At 42.1% G+C, this 27,984-nt stretch overlaps 1 protein-coding gene across 1 annotated transcript in view; it reads right to left on the reverse strand.

Moving 5' to 3' along the window:
• Positions 1-27,984, reverse strand: part of AGO1 (protein argonaute-1) — a 198,583-nt gene that overhangs the window by 38,686 nt on the left and 131,913 nt on the right. The window contains exons 13-14 of the mRNA XM_080270147.1: positions 19,485-19,644; positions 18,801-18,960 (exon numbers count right to left, since the gene is read on the reverse strand). Coding sequence (XP_080126273.1) covers positions 18,801-18,960; positions 19,485-19,644 — 320 coding nt within the window. The remainder of the gene's footprint in view (positions 1-18,800; positions 18,961-19,484; positions 19,645-27,984) is intronic.

The following is a 27,984-nucleotide window of genomic DNA, read 5'->3' on the forward strand; positions in this document are numbered from 1 at the left end:
ACCCTGACGTATGGAAGCAAGGCATGGACCTTGCAAGAGGGGAACAAGTCAAGAGTGAGAGCAGTGGAAATGAGTTACTTGAGGGGAGCGTGTGGAGTGACGTGGAGGGACAGGTTGACGAATGAAGAAGTGCTGTGGGGTGGATGTGGATGTGGTTGAGAAGATTAGGAGAAATACACTGAGGTGGTTTGGACATGTGAAGAGAATGAAGAATGAAAGACTGACTAAGAGGGTGTATGTAGGTGAGGTGGAGGGAGGGAGAGGTAGACCGAGGATGAGGTGGAGGGATGGAGTTGAGAGGTATATGAGGGAGGGGGGGTTGAGTTGGGGGAAGGGTAGTCAAATGGTGGGTGACAGAGCGACTTGGAGGCGTTTTGTCTGCGGCCACCCTTTGCGGGATTAGGGCGTTGGGCTATAGATAGATAGATAGAATATTCTGGACTGATTTAACTATTCAGCCCCTTCACTTTCCAGTTTTATAACTACTTTAACTGCCCAAATATCTCATATTTTCCTCATGTACAGTCATGGACAGAGAAACCTGGACAGGTGAGGCGAGGCAAATGTCATATTTTCTCTTTTCCCCGGCTTGTCCGTCACTCTTCGTTCACGACTCCTTTCCCCCCATCACCCCCACCCCCCATCCCGTTTACCCTCTCTTCATTAGCACCTGCCAGGCTACCCTTCCCATCCCCCCTTCCCTGCCCCCATACACGCCAGTTCGCTAATCCGCCTACCTTGAACCGTGTGTGTGTGTGTGTGTGTGTGTGTGTGTGTGTGTGCATCCTTGACACAAGCAACTCCCTACATTTTTCCGATCACAACCCATCCCTCCCTCTTCCCTACGGCTACTCTGCTAACACACACACACACACACACACACACACACACATGAGAAGCTAATCTTCATTCTTCATATACGCAGCTGCTCTCTCTCTCTCTCTCTCTCTCTCTCTCTCTCTCTCTGTTTTTCAAGATTCTGTAGGAGTGAATAGTAATGTCAGTGCAAAGTATGCCTTTATTATTGTGATATAAGTATTATAAAATAAAACTTAGGAATATATTTAAAGAAAACAACTGCAGTAGGCTGGTTGGCCCATGAGAGGCATCTCCTCCTGATTTTGGATCTGCATACGAGAGAGATAGAGATAGAGAGAGAGAGAGAAGTGAGGAGTGACCACTTATCTCTCTCTCTCTCTCTCTCTCTCTCTCTCTCTCCCTCTCTCTCTCTCTCAATAATCTGTAGCAGTGAATAATAATGTCAGTGCAAAGCATGCCTTTACTGTGATATAAGCATTACAAATTAAAACACTGGAACATATTTAGTGGAAACAACTGCAGGAAATCCTCTCGAGACGTCAGCATGTGGAACTGTCATTATTTCCCTGCGGGCCAATTAACGTTCACCATCACACTTGCCTACTCCCTTCTGCCACAATTTTCGCCAATTCTCCTCATCTTTACTTTCCAATTCAGAGCATGCCATTTGTTATGATGATAATTACACAAACACTCACACACACACACACACACACACACACACACACACACACACACACACACACACATATATATATATATATATATATATATATATATATATATATATATAAGACAGAGACAGAGAGATGGTAGATGGGGGAGGAAGGAGGGGGAGAAGAAAGGATGGAAGCAAGTGTTTAGTTTGAGAGAGAGAGAGAGAGAGATGCCACCATTTTCGCCAAAGACTCCACTATATTTCTCCTCATCTTTACTTTGCGATTCAGATCATGCCAATAGTCATGAAAGTCATGATAATGATTGCACACACACACACACACACACAGATATATATATATATATATATATATATATATATATATATATATACTGTATATATATATATCAGGGGTTGAGAGAGAGAGAGGGAGAGAGAGAGGTGAGAAGTGTCTACTTGTCCCCTGGGAATGACCAGCTTTCCTGGGTCATATGAGTAGGACGGAGAGGAGGTGAGGGAAGGAAGGGGATTGGGGGGTACGGTTCATATGGACGAAGATTTAGTGGAAAAATCGAAAAGGAAAAAGAAACTATCAGCTCAGCCCTGAGTGTCCAGGTTTCTTTGTCCATGACTGTACCATGTGCAGAATTCACTGACAGTAATAACACAAAAATGGGAGAAAAAAGGAAAAATTAATTAATGCTGGGGGACAACCAAACCCAAATTACTTTTCTCCATACTGGAAGGAATTCATTCATTCATTCATCATCTAATCCAGTGTTGCCCCATCAGGAGCGAAGAAGCCTGGGACTGGACAAGTTGGTCCTGACATATATGATAAGAGTGACCAGCACAGTCTTAATTTGACTCTTTATTTTTGGGAGTGGGTGGGGGAGTGGGGTGGGGTGGAGGGGGGACCGCACCAAAAAACACAAAACGTAAGAAAGTAACATACAAAAAGCTGAAAAGCATAAGTCACTAATGTTCAAAAAGCAAAAAGGTATGTCATATGTTAACTTGTTACACACAAAATCAATCACCACTTTCTGAAAATAAGCAATCACATCATCAGTAATGTATAAAGCTATACGAGTCCTTCTGTACAATGCTCTCTGTATCACTCTACTAATCCTACACTATAATCTGTTTATTGCAGTGTTTCTTGGGATGCACATATCTCTACCATTTCTGCATCACTTATCTTCTTGAATGGCCATGTACTGTTCCTTCATCAATTTACCAATTATACATTCTCCACAAACTTAATTCTAGGAACTTCGATGTGTAAAGAATTAACTTCTCAAACTATTGCACATCCATGCCAAATACAGGTAATATTTTACTGTTTATCATCACAATCACTGACATATGAAATGGCACATATGGTGCTTTTCTGAACTTGTATTTACTGTTAACTTATTGACAGAGTTAGAGAAAGAACAGAGAAATTAGTTGGAGAAGAACAGGGAGGCTTTAGGAAGGGAAGAGGTTGTGTAGATCAGATATTCATTCTTAGATCTTTAGTGGAAAAATTTCTAGAGAAGGGAAAGAAGTTGTATGGGGCTTTCATGGATTTGGAGAAAGCATATGACAGGGTGGATAGATAAGAATTGTGGAAAGTGTTAAGAATATATGGAGTAGATGGGAAGTTGTTGAATGCTGTGAAGAGTATGTACGATGGTGCGAAGGCTGCAGTGCGTGTGGATGGTGAACTAAGTGAATTTTTCTCTTTGAAAGTTGGGTTGAAACAGGGATGTGTCATGTCTCCATGGTTGTTCAATCTCTACATGGATGGGGTAATAAAAGGGGTACAAGGTAGGGTAGTGGATGTTGGAGTGGCCCTGGTGAGAGAGGATAGTGTTTGGAAACTCCCTGTACTGTTGTTTGCAGATGATATTGTGTTGTTGAGTGAAGACGAAGGGGAGCTGCAAGGCTTGGTGGATGAGTTTGGGAGAGTGTGTAAGAAACTTAATCTAAAGGTGAATATAGGGAAGAGTAAAGTGATGCTCTTTGAGAGAGGTGAAGTCAGTGAATGTACAGCAAGGTTGGATGGTGAGGAATTGGAAAATGTGAGTACGTTTAAGTACTTGGGTAGTGTGATGAGTAAGGATGGAGGTTTGGAGGGTGAAGTGCTTGAAAGGGTACAGCAGGGAAGAAAGGTTGCTGGTTCTTTGAAAGCAGTGATAAGAAACAGGGAAGTGAGCATGGAAGTGAAAAAAATACTACATGACAGTATCGTGATACCAACTCTAACTTATGGAAGTGAAGCTTGGACGTTGTTGGAAGGACACAAGCCAAGAGTGACAGCAGTGGAAATGAGTTATTTAAGGGGAGCCTGTGGAGTCACATGGAGAGACAGGCTGATGAATGAGGATATAAAGGAGCGTTGTGGTGTGGATATGGATGTGATAGGAAGCGTTATGAGGAACACACTGAGGTGGTATGGCCATGTGGAGAGGATGGAGGGTGAAAGACTGATGAAGAGAGTGTATGTGAGTGAGGTGGAGGGGGGAAGAGGGAGGGGGAGGCCGAGGATGAGATGGAGGGATGGAGTGGAGAGGTATATGAGAGAGGGGGGTGTGAGTTGGGAGCAGGGCAGTGAAATGGCAGGGGACAGGGCGACATGGAGGCGATTTGTTTGTGGCCACCCCAAACGGGATTGAGGCGTCTGGCAATAGATAGATAGATAGATAGATAGTATTTACTGTAGATGTTCAGCTTGCTGTGAAAAATATTAATTATGTACCAACCTATTTGCACAACTATATAATATGGCAAATCATCAATCCATCCATCCAATCCTTCATTGCTGTATCAGGAGGATAGTGGCCCAAGGTTAGGCTACTCAGCCCACTTACCCCTGAATAGGCTTTGTAAGCAACAGACTCTGTAAGTCTATAGGACTTAAACCCTTGCAGTCCTTATCTAGTTGAGCCTTAACCCACTGAACTACTAAGAGTGATGTGGTAGCTATAGTAAATGTTTTCTGGGATACAGGAAATGATTATGACATGCCACTCAGCAGACAGCAGGCCAAAGTTAATACCTAATCGAATGTGTTGATAGGGGTGTCCCCACCTACTTAAGGTATTGGAGCCTAAAGCAGGATTTTGTGTGTGTGTGTGTGTGTGTGTGTGTGTGTGTGTGTGTGTGTGTGTGTGTGTGTGTGTGTGTGTGTGTGTGTGTGTGTGTGTGTGTGTGTGTGTGTAGAGAGAGAGAGAGACAGATAGATAAATAGATAGATATATAGATAGATAGGTAGAAACAGATAAATAGATATATAGATAGATAGATAAGTAGGTAGATATACAGATAGATATAGACAGATATATAGACATATAGACAGACAGATATTGACTAATGTGACAGCGACCGCTACTACACCTCAAACTGAGGCTGCTAATCAACCACTAACGTCTCCTACGAGCTCTGAACATACCGTACGGTACAGTGAATGGGTCGACCAAAGTTACCAGCTAGTGAGCGTTACAGATTTTATATTAATAATTCAGTATTTCATTTGGTTAGGATTATGCATAATTTTTCTAATTCATCCTAATTTCATAAAAGAAGGTCATGTTATATCTAATGCAACAGTAAGTTTCTAAAAGCGGGACAATTAAGATAATCTGCACAAAAAGCAGGACATTCTAGTCACAAATAAAAAAGCGGGATTCTGGTCACCTTACACCTACTACAAATGATCTATTTGAATACTTTATTCTGGCAAATGTCATGATTTTATTTAGATGAATGAGACCCCTGCCTGACAAAAGTTTAAATAATGTACTGAAAGGAAATAAAAAGATGTTTTACTTTACATAATCCTGAAATTCTCATCAGCTGGTGGCTGAATGCAAAAGTACAGTACTACTCCAGTCAGCTTACTAGTCAGAAAACAAACTCCTGTCCCATGCTGGTTGGGCATACTTGCTTGCTATCTACCTGATTTCTTTAACTACATGGTTCTGCACCCAACTTGCCCCTATCTTTGAGACAGTCCTAAATACAGTAGAACCTCTTTGGTCCGGACCCCTTTAATCCGGATTTCTGTTAATTCGGACAAAATTTAAAAATATTAAACTCCAAAAATATCTTGAAAGTAATTCTAAAGTCATATTCAGTATCAGCGCGGAAAGCGATCGTCATTCATTTAGTCTCGGATAACGCTAGGTTGCAACATGGGCGCCTGTTTAAACACACACTAGCATTCGTTCCATCAACTAGTTCACCAACCATTTATATTTTTACACTGTATTTCAAAAGTTAATCCTCCTTACCATGCCCCTTAATGCAAATGTAGCTTCTGCAATGAATAAAAGTGTTAAAAGGGGGAGTTTGCTTACACAAAAATGGGTCAGAATATTCTGCAGTGTTTAGTAATTACTGTAGGTTATTTTTTGTACTTAAATGTGCTTTACTTGTACATCAAACATTAGCTTCTTGCCCATATGGGCGTTATCAATATGCCAAAGATGACAATGTATTTTTCGCCTACATAAGTTTTAATTTTATTCCAAATATTACAGTTAATTAATTTATTTTTTTGCCTACACGGGCCTTAGTCACTTACTACAATTTAAAATGTAGGCTAGTTTCTTGTCATGGCCTTACCTGTAAATTATGCAATACAAAACTATCGTACATGATTAGTTTTGTTATTTTAGTATCCTTTCATGTTTCGCAGTTACGTCGGGTTGACATATGCAACATATGATAATAATTAACAAACATACCATATGTAGATAGTTTTTGGTATGAACTGGAGATTACCCTGATGGTCCGGACAATCTGCTAATTCGGACAACACTTCCCCCCATATAGTCCGAATGAGAGAGGTTCTACTGTACCTCCATTCATAAAACTTACATTGTTTTCAGTTATGACGTGCCAGTTCTGTGCTTCTGTATGTCCTCATCCAGTCATTTCATGTACAAATTGACACACAGGTAGTCCAATGAAGCACAAAAACCTTTCCCACCATTACCTCCACCAACAAAAGCTGGAGATTATGTATTCGCCCCAGGTATAAAAATTCAAAACTTAATGACGGATTTCACTGAAAATTTTGTGGATATGTGGATCATGGGTTCAGGAAGAGTCAATTAAATTTTGGTGGTGATCTGAGCTGTCTGGTATAGGTGCTGGTGGAGCAATACACACACTCTTAGTTCTATCTAGTTCTCCAGTCTGTCCCAATGACTGTTAGCCCATTTCATAACATGCCTGCAAATATCCAATTTTCACCTCTCAATCCTGTTCTCTGTCTCTTCCTCCACCTCCATCTCTACATAGGGGTTGCTGCAACATTACCCTAGTTGTCAATCTGTTATCCCTGAAGGCTTTTCCAGGAATGTAAATTGGGTGGTATAAAAGAGGAATACTTGACTGCCAAATGCAGGGCTAGAAAAGAGGTTTACAAGGCAAAGTCTAAGTCTCAGAGACTTTCACTTGATAACCTAAATAGCGTGGAAAGGAAGAATATATGATATGACATATCGTGGGAAATCTGACGAAGAGGGAGAATTGGTATATCATAGGTGAGCAGTGTGTGAAGAATGATGAAGGAAAGGTAGAGGTGGACACTGGGGATATTAAAGATGCATGGAGAGACCATTGTAACTGGTTGTTGAATGAGGAGTTTGACTAGGACAGGAAAGGTTTGGAGCCAGCAGATCAGTATCTGGCCTTTGGCCTTTGACTGATGCTGCTACTGTGAGCAGAGCAATAGGCACAATGCAGATGGGGAAGGCAGTAGGTGTGTCTGGGTTGACTGCTGAAATGTTGAAAGCCTCAGGAGATACAGGAGTGGGATGGTCACTGACTTGATAAATATAATTATACATGAGTGTGTTGTCCCAGATGACCGGCTGAAGAGTGTGATAGTAAATGAGTACAAGGGGAAGGGTGACACTCTGGAAAAAGGAAATTACAGTATAGAGGAATAAAGCTTTTGGACCAGATAATGAAGGTAATGGTGAGAAATCTAGAAAGTATGAGTAGAGCGAGTGAATACTGATGTGATGCAGTTAAGGTTTATGCCAGGCAAAGGGACCACTGATGCCATATTCACTGTTTGACAGCTTCAGGAAAATCATAGAGGAAAGAAAAGGGAACTGCACTATGCTTTTGTTGATTTAAAGGCCTTTGACAAAGTTCCCAGAGAGGTGGTGGAGTGAGCAATGAAAAAGCTTGGGATCGAGGAGTGGCTGGTTAGTGTGGTTATGGCCTCATACGTGGGTGCTTGCACCCACGTAAGGGAGAATGAAGATCTGAAAGAGGAATGTCCCATGAATGGTGGTCTACATCAGGGGTCAGTCTTGAGCCCCTTGTTGTTTATTACAGTACTTGAAGCCCTCTCACGTGACTTCAGAAATCTACTCCATGGGAAATGTTGTATGCTAATGATTTGGTGTTGACTCCAAAGAATGAAAAGCAGGCAGAGGAAAGCTTAAGGATGTGGAAAGATGGTATGGGGCACAAGAGCTTAAAAATAAATGCAGATAAAACAAAAGTGATGGTATCTAGGGCTGGGGGCGGTACTGTCAAAGAAGACGGGGAGTGGCCAAGTGCAATTAGCCACAAGGCGTGGGAAGTAACTTCACCTTGTTCACTATTTGTGATAAGTGGTCACACTAGAGATGTAGTGGTATTAGAGGTAGAATGTGGGATAATGCTGATTCCATGTGTGCAATGTGTTGGGGAGAGCATGTGGAGATTGTCAGGCATGAAAGGATTGAACTTTCTGCGAGTCTCTTGAATGTGTGGTAGAGTTTTGTTAGGGAGACATGTTATATGCTGAAGGTGGGGCTGGAGCTAGCTCTGTGGCTTGAGTGAGGAATGGTTGCAAGAAATTCAGGAAGTTCTTACCTCTCCTGACACTGAAGGGTCATCCTCCATGCTAAGGGATCTTTGTATCTGGCATATGTTAGAGGAATGCAATGCTGTACGGTAGTGAGACCTTGGCAGTAAAGGAAGACCATATTAGCAGGCACAAACGTACAGAAATGGCAATGATTAGGTGGTTGTATGGTGCATCCCTTAGTGCGAGGCCTGGGAGGCTAGGTTTACAATGGGAGAGTTGAGATGTAGGATGGGACTGGAGTGTATTTGTGTTGTCATGAGGAGAGGCAGACTGAGATGGTTTGGGCATCTGGAGAGGATGGGGAGTGATAATTAGGTGCAGAAAGTGAGAAGTGTTAATGCTGGGGGCATGGTAGAAAGAGGCTGACCAAAAAAAGACCGGGGATGAGGTCACTGCGTGTGACCTCAGGGCTAAGGGACTAAATAGGGAAGCAGCCAGAGATCAATCAGCATGGAAAGTCACCATTAGGTGACCATGGCCAACGCATGCAAGCACGTTGGAGACTTCAAATCCGAAACAAAACAAACTAGACACAACCTACCCACATCCATTTTCCAGTCTCCATTTAAGATCTATTCCACTTAATATATCAATATACATGCCACTATTCCCCCCAAAAAAATCAAAATCTCCTTCATGCATTCTTCAAGTTTTTGGAAGGTGGGGGCACTCACTCAGTGTAGACACGGTGACAAGCCTAATGGTTTCCTATTGTTCTTACTGCTCAACCCTAGTCGTTCTGCTGAACAGAACAGTCAACTGTAGGTAAGCAAACCCCTTTGGGGTTGTCCCAAGGGTTCCTTACACTGCTCCTGTGTCTGCATCTTACTGTGGAATATGCTGTGCCATGTTCCATTATGTGTTATATTGTGCATGCCTATTCTACAAGCTGACAATGTGTCATTTGTGATTCCTATCCATCTATCTATCGACTGCCAGATGCATTAATTCCATAAGGGGTGGCCACAAGCAAATCGCCTCCATGTCACTCTATCCCCCGCCATTTCATTGCCCTGCTCCCAGTTCACACACCCCCTTCTCTCATATACATCTCCATCCCAGCCCTCCATCTCGTCCTTGGCTTCACCCTCCCTCTCCCCCCCCTCCACCTCACTCATATACACTCTCCTCATCAGTCTCTCACTCTCCATCCTCTCCACATGGCCGAACCACCTCAATGTGTGTCTCCTAACGCTTTCTATCACATCCACACCGCAATGCTCCATCACTTCCTCATTTGTCAGTCTGTCTCTCTTTGTGACTCCACATGCTCCTCTCAAATAGCTCATTTCCACTGCTCTCACTCTTGACCTCTGTCCCTCCAACAATGTCCAAGCTTCACTTCCATATGTTAGAGTTGGTATCACAATACTGTAATGTAGTAGCTTTTTCACTTCCATGCTCACTTCCCTGTTTCTTATCACTGCTTTCAAGGAACCAGCAACTTTTCTTCCATGTTGTACCGTTTCAAGCACATCACCCTCTAAACTTCCATCCTTACTCATCACACTACCCAAGTACTTAAATGCACTCACATCTTTCCATTTCCTCCTCATCCAACCTCACTGTACATTCACCGACTACACTTCTCTTGAAGACCATAACTTTACTCTTCCCTACATTCACCTTAAGATTCAGTTTCTTACAATCTCTCCCAAACTCATCCACCAAGCCTTGCAGCTCTCCTTCGTTTTCACTTAGCAACACAGTATCATCTGCAAAACAACAGTACAGGGAGTTTCCAAAAACTGCCTTCTCTCACTAGGGTCACTCCAATATCCACTGCCCCACCTTGTGTCTCTTTTATAACTCCATTCACATACAGACTGAACAACCATGGAGACATGAAACATCCTTGTTTCAATCCAACCTTCAAATACAAAACTTCACTCAATTCACTATTCATACGCGCTGCAGCCTTAGCACTCTCATACACACTCTTCACGGCCTTCAACTTCCCATCTACTCCATATATTCTTCATACTTTCCAAAATCTTTGTCTATCCACGCTGTCATAAGCTTTCTCCGAATCCATGAAGGCCACATACAACTTATCTCCCTTCTCTATAAACTTTTCCACTAGAGATCTAAGAATGAATATCTGATCTACACAACCTCTTCCCTTCCTAAAACCTCCCTGTTCTTCTCCAACTAATTCCTCTGTTATTTCCCTAATTTTGTCAATAAGTATCCTACCATATACTTTTCCTATTATACTATGAAGACAAATGCCCCTATGATTACCACACACTTCTTTTTCCCCTTTCCTTTGTACAGGGGAATAATTATACCTGACTTCCAATCCTCCAGGACTCTACCTTCCTCCCAGGCCAATCTGCACATCTTCCACATCCATTTCACTATCTCTCCCCCATGCTTCAGCATTTCACCACACACTCCATCTATTCCTGGGGCCTTGCCCATTGAAACTTTCTTCATTGCTTTCACAACTTCCATCCTACTGATTTTATACTCTCTCCTCACATCCCTCTTCTCCCAGCCATTCCCCAGCCACTTATACTTGCATTTTAACAATTTCTTAAAGTGTTCTCTCCATCTGCTCACTTTTTCTCCCTTCTCCACTAGTAATCTACTTTTTTTTATCTTTCACTCCCCTACTAACTTCTTTGGCACCCCGTCTAACTCTCCTTACCTCTTTCCAAAACATTTTCTTATATTCCCTCCACTTTACACTCAAGTTCCTTCCAAATTCCTCATCTACTCTCTTCTTACTCTTTCTTACCAGTCTTTTCACCTCTCTCCTCCTCTCTACATATAACTCTCTCTTCCGACTCTCAACATCTTCCACGTCCCTGTTTCTCATCCACTCACTATAGGCTTTCTTCTTTTGTGCCACAGCCTCTCTCACCTCTTCATTCCACCATGCTGTTCCCTGCACTCCCTTTCGTCTTCTCTTCACCCAACACACCACCTCATATGCTACACGTTTCTTCAGTGAATATCTTGCACACACCTTCCACGTCCCCCATCTGCTCCAATCCATATTTACCCAATCGCTCCTCCACTTCCCTCTTATATTCTGCCTTTTTTTTTCATCCTCTTGTAATCTTTCCACCCTCCTTGTATGCACTACTTCCTCCTGTCTTTTCCTTTTTCTATTTCTCCATTTCATTTGGACTTTGATTCTGACTATCATGAAGTGGTGGTCAGAATGTCCACTCCCCCAGCCTCTACATACTCTTGCATCCATTACACACCTTCTCATCCTATCATCCACACACTCATTCAGTTCACTACCCACCCTTCTTATCACTTGCCACGAATACCTATGGATCATTTTGTGCCTACAGAGGGTATTAGCTATCACCAACTCCCTCCCAGCACAAATGTCCACTAAAGCACTGCCATTCTTATCCATCTCTGCATGCACACCCCACTCACCAACTACTCCATCCACCTTCACATTCCCTACTTTTCCATCCATATCTCCAATCAAAAACACTCTCTTATACCTTTCAAACTTTTCCTTGCATCTTCCACATTTGTCCTGAACTCCTCTCTCACTCTTATTGCACCATCTTGCGCTGGCGCATACCCGCACACAATCGCCCACATTTGTAGTCCAGCTTTCAATCTTACCCACACAATCCTCAGGCCAACCGATCCATACTCTCTTATATTCTCCTTCCATCTGTTACAACAATGCACACTCCTTCTTTTGCCCTCTCGTTCTCACCTATTCCTGCACATATACCCCATCCGTACTACCATTCTCTCATACTCTCACCTCTTCATTCAGTTTCAGTTTATCTACATACATCCACATTCACACCCTCAAGCACCTGGACAATCTCTATCTTTCACCTCATCAATTGCACCCCTTACATTCCATGAAGCTATCCGAACCATGTCCTTTGTTTCGTCCTAAGTCGTCACCTTTTGGTCAGTCCTGGACTCCTGGCAAGAGGCTTCTTGTTCGTATTTTTAGTTGGTTGTTTTCCGGGAAGGGGCACTAACCCTCCGCCAACCCACTTGTTGTCACATAGGAAACACGTATTGGTTGGTTACAGGGTTACCACCCAGCACTAAAAATGCTTTCCTGGTTTACGGGAAATCATTTGGCTTGCCACTCAATGCAGAATCTGTGATTCTACCCACCCCAAATCAAAGATGGTAGCTAAGGAGGGCTGGGTGGTGTCCAACTCTCAGCCTAGCTAGGTGAACTCGATCATCTCTATTCAAGGGCACCTCCGACGGGTGGATGTCAGACGGGGCAGGCTTGTAGTGCTCGTACAGTGTTGTGATCGAGGTATTACTCTTTTTCTAATGCATGGAGAAAGAACCAAAGGCCAGGAGCCCACAAACCATTCCTTCAAAAAAAAAAAAAAAAACAGAGAGCCTAATTCAAGCTCCGTTCATTTCGAGATGGCTGGAACACTGCATCTGAAAGACTGGAGATCATACGAAGTAGGAAAGACAAACAGAGGGAGACAGTTCCAGAGCTGACCTGTTGCATAAATGAATGACTGCTAGTAATGGTTAACTTTTGGATTACAGAGCTGGACAGAAAAGGGATAAGAGTTTGTTGCTACAAGGGTGTTATGTGCCTGTTGTAGTGGTGGAGGGGTGCAGGCATACTGTATAGTTCAGAGGAGCAGTGACCATTCAAGAAGTGATAAAAATGAGATAATGATGCAACAGTGTGGCAGGGACACAAGCTGACGGGAGCCAGTAAGAGGAGGAGAGTTAATGATATGAAAAGCCTTGGACTCCACCTTGTTAAGAATAGCAGTATATGGGGAGCCTCCCGACATACAAGAGTGCTACTCTACATAGGGGCGTATAAATCCCGTGTACAAAATCAACAACTGTGTGGGTATAAAGAAGGTACGGAGTCAGCTTACCACACCCAATCTCTTGGACGCAGATTTTGCAAGCAGTGTGAGGTGTGGCAAGAGTAACAACGAAGAAAAAAGGTATGGCATGGTGGGATGAAGAAGTTAAGGGAGCAGTGGAGGAAAAGAAGTGGCTAGGGTGGTAACAGGGCAGGGGTTCAATTGAAATAAGAATTGCATATGTGCAGAGCAAGAACCATGTAACGAGACTAGTAAAGAGCAAAAGGAAGGAGGTAAATGATGATCTAAGCAGTAAAATGAATGCAAATTACCCTGAAAATAAGAAGTTATTCTGGAAAGACGTGCAGAAATGCAGAAGTGACAGAGGAAAGAAATGTGAAAGTGTGAAGAATGTAGGTGGCAGATTATTAACCCAAGGGGATGATGTAAGGACCAGATGGAAGGAATATTCTGAAAGCCTGATAAATGTGAACAGAGAGAGCAGAGCCACTGTAAACAAGATTGGTTTTGGGGGTGTGCACAGAAGGAATGCAGTGCCAGGAAACGTGACACTCACACAGATGAAGAACGTTGTGAAGCGGCTGAAAAATGGGAAAGCAGCTGGGGTTGATCAGGTGCATGCAGAGATGATTAAGTGTAGTGGACAGCATGGAATGAAGTGCTTGTTGGAGATATGTAAAACAGAATGGATGAGTGAAACTGTGCTAGCAGAGTGGAAAAAGGCTATGATTGTACCCCTGTGCAAAAATAAAGGTGAGCAAAGTAAGTGCAAGAATTATTGTGGCATAAGTATTCTCAGTGTGGTAGGGAAGGTATATGGAAGAATTATTATAGAGAAAGTAAGAGAGATATAAGAAGTCCTAGTGAGCGATGAACAGGGCGGCTTTAGGAATGGCAGCGGATGTGTGGATCAAATATTTACAGTCGGACAGATAATGGAGAAGGCTTGTGAGAAGGACTGTAAGGTGTTCATGGCATTCATGGCTCTGGAAAATGCATACGAGAGTAAATAAAGAAGGATTGTGGAAGGTTTTTATGCATGTATGGTGTAGATGGTAGGCTGCTAGGTGCGGTCAGGAGTTTTTATGAAGGTAGTGAAGAATATGTACGGGTAAATGGGCATCTAAGTGAATGCTCACAATCGATGTGGGCATGCGACAAGGTTGTGTGATGGCCCCATGGTTGTTCAATATACACATGGATGGGGTGATGAGAGAAGTAAAAACACGAGTAATGAAGAGAGGGATGGTGTTGGTAACAAATGCTGATGGATGAAGTATCTCAAATGTGTTGTATGCTGATGATGCTGTACTACTTGCAAATACCAGAAAAGAACTTGGTAGACTAGTGCAGAGTTTTGCTGATGTCTGTGAGCATCGTCGTGTCTTCAGGGTAAATTCAGAAAAGGGTAAAGTGATGGATACTGAGAAAGTAGGTGGCTCCCAGTGTGATGTTACACTGAATGGAGATACTGGAATTGGTGAGTGTTCAAACACCTGGGTACAGTGACAGAGAAGATAGGAAAATGTGCAAAAGAAGTGCAAAGTAGAGTGATACAAGGAAGGAAAGTAGCTGGTGCTATGAAGGCCTTGATAAGAAAAAGACGCTGAGTGTTGCAGCTGTGCAAGGCTTACTTCAAGGAGTGTTAGTGCCAACTTTAACATATGGATGTGAGACTATGGTGTGACATGAAAATGAAAGGTCAAGAGTAACAGCAGTGGAGATGGGACTGCTGAAGAACGTATGTGGAGTACAGAGAGTGGATAGGATACGAAATAACGTGATTCGTGAGAGATGCAGAATAAAATTTGTCAGAGATGCGGAGTGAGGAAGTCTGTGGACACCAGAATTCAAGGGAGTGTACTGAGATGGTATGGTCATGTGGAGAGAATGGACAACAACAGGGTGGTGAAAATGGTATATATGAGCAAATTTGAAGGAGGGAGGAAGAAAAGTAGGTCAAGGAGAAGGTGGAGGGATATGGTGGATGAGTATGTGAGGAGGAGAGGTATGGAAGTCGGTGAGGCAAGGGGACTGACAAGAGATTGAGCTGGCTAGATGAATGTTGTGGGAAGAAGTGCATGATCAGAGATTTGGCACCCCTTTTTAATGTGACAGCTTTCAGACTGTCTCATCGGATATGTTTAGGTGATGCTACAGAATGTCGTGAAAGTTTTTGGCATATCAGATAGAGCCAGGATTCCAGAAGCTTGAATGTGAGCGAATGGAAGCGTGGCCCACTGAACTGGGTAAACTTGGGCTGTCTGGATGCTAATACGCTTCACTCTGCCCTAGGGTGGGGAAGGAGGTCCAGGTGATGATGTAATATGATCTTTCCAAGATAAATCCCACGAGAATGAAACCCTAAGTGTGTTTAATGATGATGAAGGACTGTGCTGGATATTATTCAACATCAGTGGGTACTTCTGTGGAAGATTCTGAAGGGTTAATAGGTGTAACGCATTAAAAACAACAAGGCTGCTTTTATCCCAGTCAGAGATAAGGAGCCAAGTCAGACAACACACATGTCATAGCCTCATCCCTTGTTTGTTGAAGTAACTGCTGAGATGGACGCTGTGGGAAGCGAATGGAAAGGTGAAGGGTGGAATCGTCAGCGTATGAGTGGATAGGGTTAGATGTACAGCTCAGAAGGGCATCAATGAATAAAAGGAAGAGAGTTGTTGATAGGACAAAGCCCTGAGGAACGCAACTACTGATAGATCTAAGAGAAGAACAGTGTCCATCTACAACAGCAGCAACGGAACAACCAAAAAGGAAGCTAGAGATGAAGGCACATATAAAAGGATAGAAACCATAAGAGGGCAGTTTGGAAATTTAAGATTTATGCCTGCCTCAATCAAAAGCCTTTGAGATGTCAAGTGCAATGGGAAAGCTTCCGCCAAAGTCCCAAAAGGAGGATGACCAGGACTCTGAAAGGTAGAGAAGGTCACCAATGGAGCATCCCTGCGGAAACTACACTGACGATCAGATTTGTAATAGGAGAGATGCTTTAAAAATTTTTTAGAGAATAGGCTCAAGGACTTTTGAGACACAGGATGTTGAAGCTATTGGCAATAGTTAGAGGGTTGGGAATGGTCACCCTTCTTTGGGACAGGCTGAATGAGAGCAAACTTTCAGCAAGAAGGAAAGGTACAAGTTGACAGACAAAGGTGAAAGAGTTTACCTAGGCAGGGTGTAAGCACAGGAGCGCAGTTCTTGAGAACAACAGGAGGGGGGGGGTGATGGAAGAACAGCACTGGAATCGTCTAAGGTGGAATTGGAGGAGAAAGTCTGAGCAAAGAGATCTGCTTTATCAGTAGAAGAAATTGCTACAGAGCCATCAGAGTGGAAAAGAGGAGGGAAAGATGATGAGGTAAAGTTGTTAGAAAGGTCTTTGGCAAGATGCAAGGAGTGGGCAGAATTCCAGTTAGAGAGTTCAGAGCATATAGTACGAATGAAATTATTTTTAGCAAAGCAAAGAACAGACATAGCATGTTTCCAGGCAGAAACATAAAAAAGATGAGATTCAGGGCTGGGTTAGCTCTGGTACCTTTTGTAGACCTTCTTGTTGTGGACAGCATTGGAACATATGTGATTAAACCAAGGTTTCTCAGCTTTAGTCAAGGGATATGTATACTTCCATGCCTGAGAGAATAACCTCTGTAATGTGCATATGGCTGTTGGTCATGGAGACAATAATTATTCCAGGGAAAACCAAAGACGTACTGCCCGAGGGTCTCTCAATCAGCAGCTCCAAAGTGTCACAACCGATGTTGGTTTGGAGGGTCCACAAGCCATACTGGAGCAATACACAGATCAAGGTGATGCGGTTGTGGTCGGAGGAGCCCAATGGAGAGGAATGATTAACAGTGTAAGCAGAAGGGTTAGTTGTAAGGAAGAGGGCAAGTACAAAGGAACTCTCTCCATGACAGTCAGGAATACAGGTAGGGCGCTATACAAGCTGCTCTAGGTCATTACGGATAGAAACAGCATAGGCTTATTCACCATGTGGATCAGTGAAAGTTAAGTCATTGCATACATGTACACAACAGCCACCACTGGCTTTGAAATGAGTATAGAGAACGTAAGAGGATACTGAGAAGGGTCTGCTGTCAGTTGCCTCAGACAGCTGAGTCTCAGTTAGGAAGAGAGGGTGAGGTTTACAGGAGGAGAGGTGGTGCATAACAAAATGTTAGAAGAAAGGCTGCAAAATGTCGAAGACATGAAGAAGCAAGTCAGGCAGTGGTTCTGGGCATCTCACTGGGTCATCACTGGGAGAGGGGTGGATGGTGGAGGCACATGGGGGACTCCGAGGCTTGATCATGATATGCCATTTTGGTTGAATTTTGAAAAGGAAGTGTAGAGTGCAATATGCATGTAGTTTGGTGTAGATAGTTAGAGAAATTTGTATTGGAGAGCATGCTGGCCTACTCTCTGTGTAACTGAGACACTGAAAAAGTTCAGCAAAGGGGGATGGTCAGGAACTAGTCCTGAGGGCTGATGAAACGGGAGCTCCAGCACTCCCTGCCATCAGCTTTCCATCCACCTCAGGAGTACTGCCCTGCTCAACTGGTGCTACAAACCTTGGTACAATTCAAAATAGCCAAAAGTGAGTTGAATAGCTCCATCTTAAGTTATATATGTTTGAACAGTTATACAGTACAACTGTAGGGTTTTATAAGGGGTTAGAATGCCCTTGGGAGGGTGTTACATCACTATCCATATTCACATAAAAGAAAAAAAAAAAATTGCATATTTGAGTTTACAGTAAAGTTGAGTATTGGTGTCTCCATACCTCCATGATAATACAGTGATGGAGGTTTCTATCTCCCAGACCCGTCCCTTGTAGTAACAACATGCAAGTATTATACAAATATTATTATTTCTCAACTTTCCATAAGAGCAACTAGACATAAGAATTAAATATAGAAGCTGGCTTGTATACACTTGATATAACCTGGTATTTTATGACAAACAGATGAATAGTTTCTGCTTTCATCTGCAACACCCAAAGCCTGTCATAGGCATACATCTTCTTCCCTTCACAAATTCTCGCTAATGACTGCATGGTAAGATTTACTAAGGGAATCAAATTACTATCTCGTATGTGTTTGTACAGACTCTAGCAGGGTGTTTGCATTATTATCCACACTATGTTTAATCCTGTGAGTCCGGGATGCCTTCTTTGTTTCCTTTTCTCTCCTATTACTGTATACTGAACTTAGGATAAACTTTAACCCCTGCCACACTGATTATTTGTAAGGTATTACCTCCTCTGAGGCAATGTTTTATAACCAACGTAAACTGTACCTCAAGAGGCTTCCAATGTGGCCCATGCGGACCTTCACTGCACCTCATATGAAGTCTGCAGCTCGGCAAGTGTTAAAATTGATGGAGATAGAAACAATCTTACTAAGCACTTTCCATGTAAAACATCTCTCATAAGTTGAATAAAATCATCTGGTAGCAGATGCTAAACTACAAGAACTTCTTCCAGATTCATGGAGTTAAGAAACAGCTATGGTATGTTACTGCTAGCTGCTTCCCCCTCCAAATAAACCTCTATATCCACATGCAGTAAGAAAACCTGAGAAGCTCCTGGACAGATCAAACACTTTGAGAACAATGAAGTGTGACCTACCTGTCTATGCTGCTGGACCCGAACAGTGGCAGCATAACGAGATGGGTGAGCATCCATAGATCCAACAACAGCTGCAATGGACGGTTTCTTGTTGTCTCCCGCAGGGGGGTGCGTCACATCCGCACCAAGGAATATCACCGGCTCGTTGAAAACCTTTGGCCTACATACAGGTATGATACATATATATTATGTTCCTATTACCTACTCCACAGTTAAACTTCACATCCGTCTGGTGCTTCTACAATCTTACAGTAAGTGCAGTTAACCTCATTAAAAAAAAAAAAAAATCCTCACAACCAAACACTGACAATATACAAGTATAATCCACCTAAAACTATATTATCCTGAAAACATCACAGAGATAAGCAAAACCTTACAGAACAGGATGTGCTTCCCCATATTTTGCAACCAAACTCAAGACTTCACTTTCCGTACAGAACAGATGAAGAATAAACTGCACTGAGGGATAACATGCACTGCAACATCAGAAATGAGATGCTATATTTTAAAATATTGTTGAACTTCATATAAATTCTTTATTTTTCTTGTCTTATGTAATAATGATTGCACCTTCTATGTAAAAAATATTACTGTATGAAAAATACTTAAAATTTTGGCAAGACCTCTACAAAAACCCAAAGCATGAACTGGATATGCATTTTAAATTGTGACAATATTACTGACCTGATGCCTGGGACTAGAATAGAGTTGATGCCTCCCAACTTCACATTAATCTTTAGACAAAGATTGGACAAGGTTTGAGGGGAGGTTTTGTTCACATTTTTGGCCTGTACACACTGTGTAGCCATGCCTAGGACAGTGTCTCCCACCCGCTTCACTTCCGCTGTAAATAGACACAAGACAAATAATAACAACCATTATCATCACCACCTCTTTCCCCACCAACTGATGGGACAAGATAGGATCCAGAAACAAAGGAAAGGGAAAATAGAAAGCAAATAAGGGAAATCTAATAACTGTATTCCCAATTATATATATATATATGTATATATATATATATATATATATATATATATATATATATATATACATATATATATATATATATATATATATATATATATATATATATATATATATATATATATATATTATATATAAAAGCATTCAAAATCCCTCAATCCTAACTCTACCTTATAGGCCTGACCATTTTTGAGTGTAACACTAACATGGACAGCAGACCAGCATACTCTCCCAAACACTTCCTTTATCTCATACACTGCACCACATGCGCGTTATATATCACACAATGTACCCCACTACGTCACAGGGGTTGACGCCAGCAAGGGCATGTGGCCAGAAAACTTTGCCACCGCTAGCTAGTGGCAGACCTTTTGAGGGGAAGCGTGACGAGGGCTCTGGCAGCATAGACCGTGGGACTGGAGTGAGATGGGGCTCGAACCTGTGCTACAGGGTACAGGGCATTGCAGTTCCCAGGCTGCTGCTTCTGTCCAATAGAGAGGGGCCTGAACCTGGGAATGGTGTCCCAGGAGGCTGCCCTATCAATGGGTGTATAAAGGCGGGGCATTTGCAGTGCCAAGGCGCACTTGGAGGGTGTCCCTATAGCTGCCCTGGCAGGGTGTCCAAAGACCACTGCTACTGGTCAAGGCTGGTGGGCTAGGAGTCCCAGATCCATTGCCTGGACCTGGGACTGTGCGGTGGGTGGGCCTTGTGGCATGTCTCTCCCATTTATTATTTTACCGAGTATGACCAAATTAAAGCATGGAATACAAAGCAAGCCTGAGGACACTAAATTGCCCTGGGGATCAAAGTGGCATCGTGGAATGTGGTAAGTTTCAGGGATAGCGCGGGTTAAGCAGTTAAGGCACTGAGTTGGAGGTGGGTGGATGTGGGATGTGCGCAAGAAGTCAGATATAAGGGAGGATCAGCCAGAATGAATGATGGGAGAGATTATTTTTGTCCGTTGTTTTGGCAGGGTTGGACAGATGGATATGATGGTATGCGTGTGTTGGGGAGAAATGGGTGGAATATGTCATGAATGTTATGAAAGTAAATGACAGGATAACAGTATAGTGAAAATTCTGTTCGGTAAGATTATGTTTGCATTTATATCAGCGTATACTCCACAGGCAGGCTTGGATGCGGTTGAGAAAGATAGATTTTATGATGACTTAATACATGTAGTAAGTGGTATGGGGGATGATAAGATTGTAGTTTTGGGAGTGGATTTAAATGGTCATGTAGGTGAAGAAGCTCAAAGATATGAAGGAATACATGGGGGATGTGCCTATGGTACAAAAAATGAGGAAGGGGAAAGAATACTAAAGTTTGGGAGGCAATGAACATGATTGTATGCAACACATATTTTAGGAAAAGAGACAGTAGGTTGACTACATATGAGTCTCAGCCGATTTGACTATTTCCTGGTCAGCAGGGCTGATGGAAGATGAGTGAGGGATGTTAATGTTACAAGGAGTGAGAAGTGTATGCAGCAACACAAGTTATTGGTATGTGACATGGTGCTTAAGGAGTGGGTGATGGCAAAGAGGACCTAAGTACCTAGGAGGAATAATATGGAAGCTATAAACCAAGCAGTATGGGAAGCCTTCTATAACGAGATGAGGAGAGTGGTGGCTGAACAGGGAGGCATTGACAGAAGTGTTAATGAACAATACAGAGCCCTCGAGAGCTACCTCTTGAAAGTTACTGATTCAGTGTGTGGATGGACAAGGCCCCCCCCCCTCCCATGACATAAAGCAACATGGTGGTGGGATGAGGGTGTAGAGGCTGCAGTCATGGAGAAAAGGCTTTTCTGGGAATAGAAGAAGGGTGGTACAGTACAAGTCCCATTATTCGGCATCTATGGGACCAGGATGATGCCGAGAAATTAGATTTGCCGAATAATCAAAAACCTACCCACTCAGTACCTCAAATATATTGGTAAACACTTATCACCACTTATGGTACGGTATTAAAACTGTGTTTGGAGAGAGTACTGTATACTGTACAATACTGCAATCAATACAGTACTATACCTGAATCTGAAATATATATATATATATTAGTGAACATATACAAGGGTAATGACACAGTAGGCCTACAAGTCAGATAACACTTCCTGGATGGCCGAAATGATACGGAATATTACCTACCAGCTCAGTACATCACTTGTATTGGTGAACTCATCACTACTTATATTATTACAAATATGTTTGGAGTGAGTACTGTATACAGTACTTTTTCCAAACAAAATAAAATAGTCAGAAAATTGCATAAAATAAAGGGATCTGAACTGGTAAAGTCATTCTGATGAAAGTCATAAATTACATTTAGCACTCACTCTTTTGTTCGTTTTTTTTTTTTGTTTTTTTTACATGTGAAAGGAGAGTACTGATGGAAACAGTAATGTATTCCATGAACCCTTTAATAACCTCCGACATTGAACAACCCTTTAAAGTACTGATGTCGAGTTAGTGAGCTATGGAAAAACTGTGAACAATTATGGGAATGGAACGAAGGTCACTGGTATGTTTACATGACTCTATGCTACGATTCTAAGCAGTCAGGGGGTCAGTTAATCTCAGATGTTTTCGCCAATTTGGTAAATGCACCTTAACTTTATCAATTCTCCAGTCAATCATAGCGAATCATAGCATGGGTTTAGGGAGCTAAATAACACATTTCTAGGTGCGCCAGACGATTATCTTCACATCTTATAAGAAAATGGAAGAAATTAAATCCCTTTCTGAGTACTTAAAGTTCTTCCATTCTTCTGAAATCAATTTATTTTTCTTAAAGATGGGAAGATAATCGTCTGGCTCACCTAGCAATGTGTTATTTAGCTTCCTAAACCCATGCTATGATTCGCTATGAGTCACGGAAAGATTGATAAAGTTACGGTGTATTTACCAAATGGGCGAAAACATCTGAGATTAACCGACCGCCTAACTGTTTGGAATCGTAGCGTAGTCATGTAAACATACCACAGACCTTCGTTACCTCCCCATAATTGTTCAGTTTTCTTTAAAGCCCACACTAACTTAACATCACTGACATCGGTACTGTAAAAGGTTGTTCAGTGCCGGAGGTTATTAAAGGATTAATGGGATATATTACTGTTTGCATCAATGCTCTCTCTTTCACGTTAAGCACAAAAACAAACAAAAGAATGAGCACTAAATGTACGTTTAACTTTCATCAGAGAGACCTTAGCAATTCATATTCCTCCAGTTTATTTTTAAGCATTTTTCTGACTTTAGGTTAGGTTAGGTTTGGTTAAATTATAAGGTACAGTTAAACTCGGTTAGGTTAGGTTCAGTTAAACAGGACAGTCCCTTCCACCATTATGCTGAGGAATAAAAATACTAGAGCTGTCACAGCCGTACAGCTAAAAACAACGGGGAAACTGATTTAACAAGCAACATTTATTTATGGGTAATCCATTACAGTGTCAGTGGTGTCATTTTCAGGAAGGCATCAAGAATGAAAGAATGTCAAGAATTAGCGTGGGGGCTTGGAACGTAACCCTCGCTAATTTGGTGGGGGTGGTTACTGTAGTGTATGATACTGTGCAATATTGTAATCAATACAGTACTATACCTGAATCTGAATAAAAATATAGAAATTAGTGAACATACAAAAGTAATGAAACATTAGGCCTACAAGCCACAGATAACACTTCCTAGACTGCTGAGATGATTCCGGACATCTGCCGAACAATCAATGATTTTCGTAAATGGGACTATTTCTCAAAACTGCCGAAATGTCGGATCTACCGAACAATCAGCTGCCGAATAATAGGACTTTTACTGTAACTAGGAGGAATACTTGGTTACCAAGTGTAGGGCTTTCTGTTATCTTGTGTTTATTTTTTCCTTGAAGGGAACAATTTGTGGGCTCCTAGCCTTTGGTTCCTTCTTCCTTGCATTAAAAAAATAAATAAAAAAAGAAAAGAGGTTTACACGGTGAACTCTGAGTCACAGAGACTTTTACTTGATAAACTAAATTAATTTAAAGTGGAAAGGAAGAATATGATATTTAAGCTGACAAATAAGATGAAGAGGGAAAATAGGGATATCATAGGGGAGCAGTGTGTGAAGAATGATGAAGGAAGGGTAGTGGTGAACAGTGGGGATATTAAAGACGCATGGAGAGATTATTACAGCCAGCTAATGTATGATGAATCTGACTGGGACAGGAAAGGTCTAGAGCTTGCAGATCCAGTGTCTGGCCCTTGGCCTTTGATTGACGCTATTACTGTGAGCAGGGAAATACGCAGAATGCAGGTGGGGAAGGCACCAGGTGTCTCTGGACTGACTGCTGAAATGTTGAAAGTTTCAGAAGACTCAGGAGTGGAGTGTCACTGACATGATAAATACAATTACATATGAGTGTGTTGTCCCAGATGACTGGCTTAAGAGTGTAACTGTAAATGTGTACAAGGGGCAGGATGATGCCCTGGAAAGAGGAAATTATAGAGGAATAAAGCTTTTACACCAGATAATATAGGTAATGGAGAGAGTTCTAGAAGGTTTTATAGCTGCAATTTGGGTTTATGCCAGGCAATGAGACCACTGATGACATGTTCATTGCTCGACAGCTTCTGGGAAAACACATAAGAAAGAAAAGGGAACTGTACTTTGTTTTTGTTGATTTGGAGAAGGCCTTTGACAGAGTCCACAGACAGGTGGTGGAGTGGGCAATGAGAAAGCTTGGGATCAAGGAGTGGCTGGTAAGGGTTGTTATGGCCACATATGTTGGTGCTCGCACCAAGGTAAGGGTGAATGGACATTTGAGTGATGAGTTTTCTGTGAGTGTTTGTGTGCACCAAGGGTCAGTTTTGAGCCCCTTGTTGTTTATCATGGTACCTGAAGTGCTCATGCAACTTCAGAAATGGACTCCCATACGAGATGTATGCTGATGATTTTTGTGTTAACTGCAGAGAATGAAAGGGAGGCAGAGGAAAGATTTGGGTAGTGGAGAGATGGTATGAGGCACAAGGGCTTAAGAGTAAATGCAGATAAAACAAAAGTGATGGTGGCTAGGACTGGTGGCAGTACTGTCAAAGTAGAGGGACAGTGGCCATATGCGAATTGCCACAAAGGCAGAGAACGTACAGTAATTGCATTTGGTGCAGTGTTTGTGATAAGTGGGTGCATAAGAGATGTAGTGGTATTTGAGGTAGCCGCGAGACAACACTAATTTCATGTGTGTGGTGTGTCGGGGAGAGCATGTGGAGATTGCCAGGCGTGAAAGGATTGAACTTGCTGGTGAGTCTCTTGAGTGTGTAGAAGAGTTTTGTTAATTGGGAGACATGTTATGTGCTGGAGGTAGGGCTGGAGCTAGCTCTGTGACTAGAGTGAGGAATGTCTGGAAAAAGTTCAGGGAGCTGTTGCCTCTCCTGACACTGAGAGGGCTCTCTCTCCATCCTAAGGGATCTTTGTGTGTGACATATGTTAGGAGTGTGATGCAATATGGTAACAATACCTGGGCAGTAAATGAAGATGATATTCACAGGCTCAAACATACAGAAATAGCAATAATTAGGTGGATGTGCAGTGCGTCCCTGAGTGAGAAACCTGGGAGGGCTAGGTTTATGATGGAAGAGCTAAGAGGTAGGATGGGACTGGCGTGTATTGGTGTTGTGATGAGGAGAGGTAGATTGAGGTGGTTTGGGCATGTGGAGAGGATGGGGGATGATAATTTGATGCAGAAAGTGAGAAGTGTTAATGTTACGAGTAGGGTTGCCCGAGGCTGACTGAAAAAGACCTGGGACAAAGTCAGTGAGTGCAACCTCACAGATAAGAGACTGAATAGGGAAGTTGCCAGAGATCAAGCAGCATGGAAAGCCGCCATCATGTGACCAAGGCCAATGCATACAAGCACGTTGGAGCCTTCAACAATGAAACTGTGTGTGTGTGTGTATTAACCTCTTTGTATTTACCTATTTGTGGTACAGTAAAAGTCCTCTCATTCGGCATCTGGTCTAAGGTATTTCTGGTCTTTCAGCAGTTTTCATAAATAGTCCCATTACGAAAGTTCTCTGCTCTTCCGGCATCCAGTATATGCTGAGCTGACCAGCACCCGCAACAGGGTCGCCAGCTCATCACTGGTAACCATGTGCCCATAGTTGCCAATCTGGCACTGTTGGCGCTAGGTCTAGAGCTTTTCATAATAATTTAGCACCAATAAATGTTAGATTTTCTACTATATCTAGCGCATTTTGGAGTCCGATTTAGAGCGAGAATATGAACAGTTCACCTACAGCTTAGCACATTTTAAAGTTGACCTTTAGCGCTTTCTAAGATTTCTGCTTGTCATCACTGCATGCGCAGTTGGCCATCATGATTTGTGAATGTCTGGCTTTGTGAGCAGGAAGTTTAGAAAATTTGGAAACTTTGTTGTCCTATTTTACAGGTACATATGTAAATACACCAAGATTATGGTAAGTTCATGTGTACTGTATCACTAAATACCTTTAATATAAGTTGCCTATTAAATATTTAGTGCTTTCGGTTGACCAGTAATAGGTGCTAGACGCTGTAATTGCATTGGGGTGACTGACCATGATTGCTAGAATCTTCTTGGCATGTTTTCCCGGTCCTTCAGCAGTTTCTGCTCTTTAGGCACCTGCTTGGTCCAGACGATGCTGAATGAGAGGACTTTTACTGTATACAGAAACCGGGCTAAGCTCGTATTGTCCTGTTTCCACATCTACTATTATCAGTCTAGTTTTAAACACACTGATGCATTTTGCTTTTGCCACCTCTTTATCTAAACTGTTCCTAGTACAGTAAAACCTCAATATAATGGACTTCAATAGACCGGAATTCACTTTTATCAGACTCTTGGAACTACCGGACTAAATTCCTATATATCGGAAAAAGTCCGATAAAGCCAGAAGCAGTCCGGACTGCCTGACCACTTCAGCTATGTTCACCACAGTAAGGTAAATAAAAGACATGTTTATCAGCATACAGTACAGTATTATTATATATATTATACCATTTGATTAATGTAGTGAAGTTATAACACAATACAGTACCACAATGGTAGTCAAAACAGTTCAAAAACTATACATGTAATCTGGACTAATAACTGATATACTGGAAAAAGTCTGGAATAGCAGAGGGAAGTCCGGATGTCGCTTTTATTGGAATTTCGCATTTTTCGGAATGGTTTGGGCCCCAATTAATCCGTTATAGTGAGGTCTTACTGTACTTAAAATTCTGTTTGGGAAACTGAACCTTTCAAGATCATTAAGGCAACTGCTCTTCCTCAATTTAAACTCATGACCTCTCGTTCTTCCATCATCCAATACAAAAAGAGTCTCTCTATCCACCTTTTCCAGACTTCTTACATTTCTAAACATCGTAATCAAACCTCTTCTTTCCCTTCTCTCATGCAGTGTTGACAACTTCAATTTATCAATATGCTCTTCCAGATGAGGTGACCATATCACAACTGCATATTCTAGTTTTGGTCTTATCGTGGACATTATCAACTCCTTCAACATCTCCTCGACCACAAAATTAAATGCCGCTCTCGTGTTGGTCAGTAATTTACATGTGCCTCCAATGGTTCTGTTTATACGCTTTTCTGGTAACAGGTCATCTTGTATAATCACTGCCAAGTCCTCTTCTTTTCTTTTGCTAATTATCTTAATGCCCATTTTATTCATCCAATTTGGTCTTTTCCACTCACTCCCACTTGTAACACACGACACTTCATGGCACTGAGCTCCATTTTCCAATTCTGGCTCAAGTTGTGAAGTCTGCTCAAGTTCTCTTGCAGCTCCTTACAACTATCAATACATTTAATGGTTCATGATTTTGGCATCAACTGTGAACATACTCAAACCTTCTGGCTAATCATTTATATATCATCATCATCCAGACCTCCTTTCCCACCCTAGGGCAGGGTGAAGAGAAGCAACGTCCAGACAGCCGGAGTCTGCCCAATTCAATGGGCTACATTTCCATTCACTCATCATTCAAGCCCTGAAAATCCTGGCTCCATCTTATTTATATACATAAGAAGCATTAATGGAGCCAAGACAGACCCCTGGGGCACTCCATTAATCACATCTTTCCATTGTGAAACCTTGTCTCTTATGACTATTCTTATCCACCATCCTACCAGATAATCTTCTATCCACTTTAAAAGTTTCCCATGCAGTCCTCCAAAGGCCTTCAACTTCCAC

The sequence above is a fragment of the Coenobita brevimanus genome, chromosome 39 (genome assembly GCF_032717465.1).
Source record: "Coenobita brevimanus isolate Jiangsu-jjx chromosome 39, ASM3271746v2, whole genome shotgun sequence".
Lineage (NCBI taxonomy): Eukaryota > Metazoa > Arthropoda > Malacostraca > Decapoda > Coenobitidae > Coenobita > Coenobita brevimanus.